This window comes from Morone saxatilis, unplaced genomic scaffold (assembly GCF_004916995.1).
Source record: "Morone saxatilis isolate NCDOM2014 unplaced genomic scaffold, NCSU_SB_2.0 Contig11, whole genome shotgun sequence".
In the NCBI taxonomy this organism is placed as follows: domain Eukaryota; kingdom Metazoa; phylum Chordata; class Actinopteri; family Moronidae; genus Morone; species Morone saxatilis.
In genome coordinates this window covers 23,840,263-23,843,489 of record NW_023339663.1, presented here as the reverse complement: position 1 = coordinate 23,843,489, position 3,227 = coordinate 23,840,263, and the positions used below count along the sequence as shown (strand labels likewise).

The window sequence follows — 3,227 nt, the reverse complement described above, 5'->3', positions numbered from 1 at the left end:
GAGAGAGGGAGAGAAAGAGAGAGCGGGGACACGGGGAAAATCACCGCATGAAAGATATTGGTTGAAGGATATCTCTTCATTTTCAGCATATTTTTCTGCTGGGACTTTATCAACAAGTTACTGCGCCTTCATTGCATGTTGCCTGAGTGAAGGACTATGGCAGCTCGCCTGGCTTTAAACTTTAAATTTAGGCTGGAGATGGAGGTGGAAATATATGCCTACTAGCTGGAACTGCCTGGGGAACTATTACATCAGACGAAATGACAATGATTAAAATCTGCTTTTCGCTGCTCTAAATCTATTGAGCGACTAACAGTTGCCTGTTAGGTTTCCTACCCCATCTAAATCACAACTTCACACCGTTAAGGGGAGCGATCTACTTTTTGCCGGAAAAAAATAAGATAAGTTATTATATCTGTGCAGTCATAATTTTCGGGAATAGGGGGGTATCACGTTTTCTTTCTTGAGAAAATTGCCTGGGCGAGAGAGTGGAGTTGAGCTAATTGTAGCCTAATCCCTGGCCCAGAGGCGCTTGGGCAGCCCGGAGCAAGAATTTTCTTTTTTAGCTCTGCTCTGTTATTTAGAGACGGATTATTGGCTTTCTTCTTCTCATAACAAACCACAGGGGCAGTTTCATTTAGGCAAAAAAGCAGACAAGAAGCTGAAAGACGAAGCAGGATTCCAACAAGAGCGCACATCTTTACGCGTATCCAAATAAGAGCAGAGAAGGGGAAGGAGATCATCTCATCTATGTACAAGGTAAGGACGCTTCCTGTGCGCTTTGGTACAAAGAAGCTTGGTGAGGACAGGTCGAGGCAGCCTTGCAAATAGAGCCTTTAAAGCCACAGAGACTCTTTGCAAGCGAGTCCATCTCGGCCACAGCCTAGTGTCTTTTAAAAAGCAGTTTTGTGTGGGATACGGAGCAAAGACTTGGCTTTCCCGTGCGACAGTAGGCTATAGGTCCGTGCTGGAGCTGGATGGTGGTGTAGTTGTACCACAAACTCGGGGGCATTTGGAGAAAATATTTGAGAATTTTGTGGGTTACGCGGACAGCAGCTGGGACTGACCGGCGATCACGGATTTCCTCCGGACTCCCTACAATGTTTGAAACGGTAGGGTGAAAAAAATCCTATTACAGAATCCAATGTCTTTACGCACAGTGCTGGCTTATAGTCTGTACAGTTTTCGATGAGTATCGCCGAACTGGAGCTAACGTGGATACTGCTCGACCCAAAGGGGTTTTCCCTGTTTTCTCCCAGACTGGACAGTTAACACGTGTGGGTTTTATCAAGCGGCTGATGAATTACACGTGTCAGGATTATGCTTTTAATTGTACAGCAGGAATAAGACGCCATATTGAGCATTTGGTAAAATTAAAGGCAGAGCACAGGCTTGTAGTGTTAGTGTGGAGAGGGCTGTTGTATCGGGTTGTTTCCTTTTTCAAACGTTTCCGTGTCCGTTTTGTGGTTATTTTTATTTGTGGGCTCTCCGGATTATTTTATGTGGATGGCAGAAGTGTGAAACTGGCTACACCGCTTGGACAGGGTCAGTGGAAGGAGACAGCAACACAGCAGCTCTGAGGAGAAAGTTGATGCATTTACAGCTGATCTTGTGGAGGAATTTATCATACATGGTGTGTGTGTGTGTGTGCCCGTGCTCGTGTGGGAGATAGATAGAATGAGGGATCAGGGGAGAAATGTTGAAATGATTGAAATTGTGATTGATTGGGGAGGGTGACAAGATTTATTGGTCTGTTTCTTTCCATTTGTTCCTTTTTGTATGTCCACGTATGTAGTAATTTAATTAGTTAATTGATCGGTTGGTTGAGAGAGAGAGAGAGAGAGAGAGAGAGTTATTGGCGGTGGGACAGTCCGGTGTATATGTACCCCAAACTTCTTAAGTCTTTCCAAGTTTCTTTTTCTTTCCTTTTCCTGGGATTTGAAATGTAATCCCGTCCTCCTGTAATCGTATTAAAGGAACATGATACTGCTGTGAGGCGGACAACACCCTGCGGAAAGAAAGAAAAAAAAAAACCTCCAGTCACACTTTGTGCCCGACGGCACTTCTCTCAGAGCCGAGGGGCTGATCTGGACTCTCACAGCGGCCTTCAGTTCACCAGTCATGACAGTAAAACAGTCCATATGTACAACAACAAACGGATCGATTCTGCTGATTTACTGAAGGGTGAAATGGTATTATCTCAATCTGTTTAAACCCAGTTATATAGTTACCCAAGTATTATTTAAAGTTTTGTTGTCAATTACGTCAGGGAAGGTCTGCATTTCAACCAAAGCCCGGAGGGTAATGAATGAGTAATGATAAAGTGGGCAAACTGTGACCTTTAGTCAGTGAGGAAAACATGAAAATAAGAACTGGTGCAGTTTTAAAACAGCATCGTTTTGTTCTCTTTCGTTAATAATCCTCATTTAAACTTAACCACTCTGACATTTACTCCCTCAGTGATTTACACTTTACTCTCTAACAGACAAGAGTCACATTAAAACGTGGCCAATCTGAGGTTAGGTGGTTTACCTGCAGCTGTTGGCAAACAAATTACGCACCAGTAAATTGGAGATAAACGCCTCCCCTGCTCTTCCTGGAGCAGTGCGGAATCAAATATCGGCGTATCGAAGTGAATTAAAAATATTTTCTAAAACATTTTAGCAGCTAATCAAACTCAGTTCCGTGACCTCTGAGTGCACCAGCTTGCTCTCGTGTCAGTCCTCCCAAATCTGCGCCTCAGCACTCCCGCAACTTCTTGTACTGGCCTGTAAATAATGACGTTATTGTTAGTTTGCTCAGTGATTTCAGGCATGAGCTTTCTGACAGCATACATGCAGCAGGATGCTCCATGGTTCGGCCTGCTACCGTGGGCAACAGGATTTCTCTTGAACTGTGCGTTTTTACGCAGTGTTGGTTAGAAACTTATTTCTGCTGTGCCGTGGACCATTTTCTGTCGTCACATGACAAGCCATCACCTTAATCTTCTTTTGTTTTGAATGTATGTGTGTGCCCCCGTCCCCCGTCCCCAGTCCCTCCCCGCCGTGTTCTCCTTGCTCTCAGATTGGTGCTCGGTGTGTCTGGGCGCATCACGTCTAACACATAAGGCGACCTTTAATTAGAATATTGCAGCAGCAGTTTGTTTTATTCCCCTGGAGGCTGACACCTAGCATTCCTCCCTCTCCCTCACTCCGTCTCTCTATCCGTCCATCTCTCTCTCTCTCTCT

General features: G+C 44.7%; 1 protein-coding gene across 2 annotated transcripts in view; it reads left to right on the top strand.

Annotated features, from left to right (window-relative positions):
- Positions 1-92: 92 nt before the first annotated feature.
- LOC118343359 (BTB/POZ domain-containing protein kctd15) overlaps positions 93-3,227 on the top strand; it is a 27,793-nt gene continuing 24,658 nt past the window's right edge. The window contains exon 1 of one of the 2 annotated variants that reach the window (XM_035682134.1): positions 93-759. In XM_035682134.1, the coding sequence (XP_035538027.1) occupies positions 751-759 (9 nt within the window). In that variant the 5' untranslated portion in view covers positions 93-750. Of the gene's footprint in view, positions 760-1,011; positions 1,113-3,227 lie in introns of those variants that run through there. The other variant, XM_035682135.1, reaches the window with a different exon arrangement.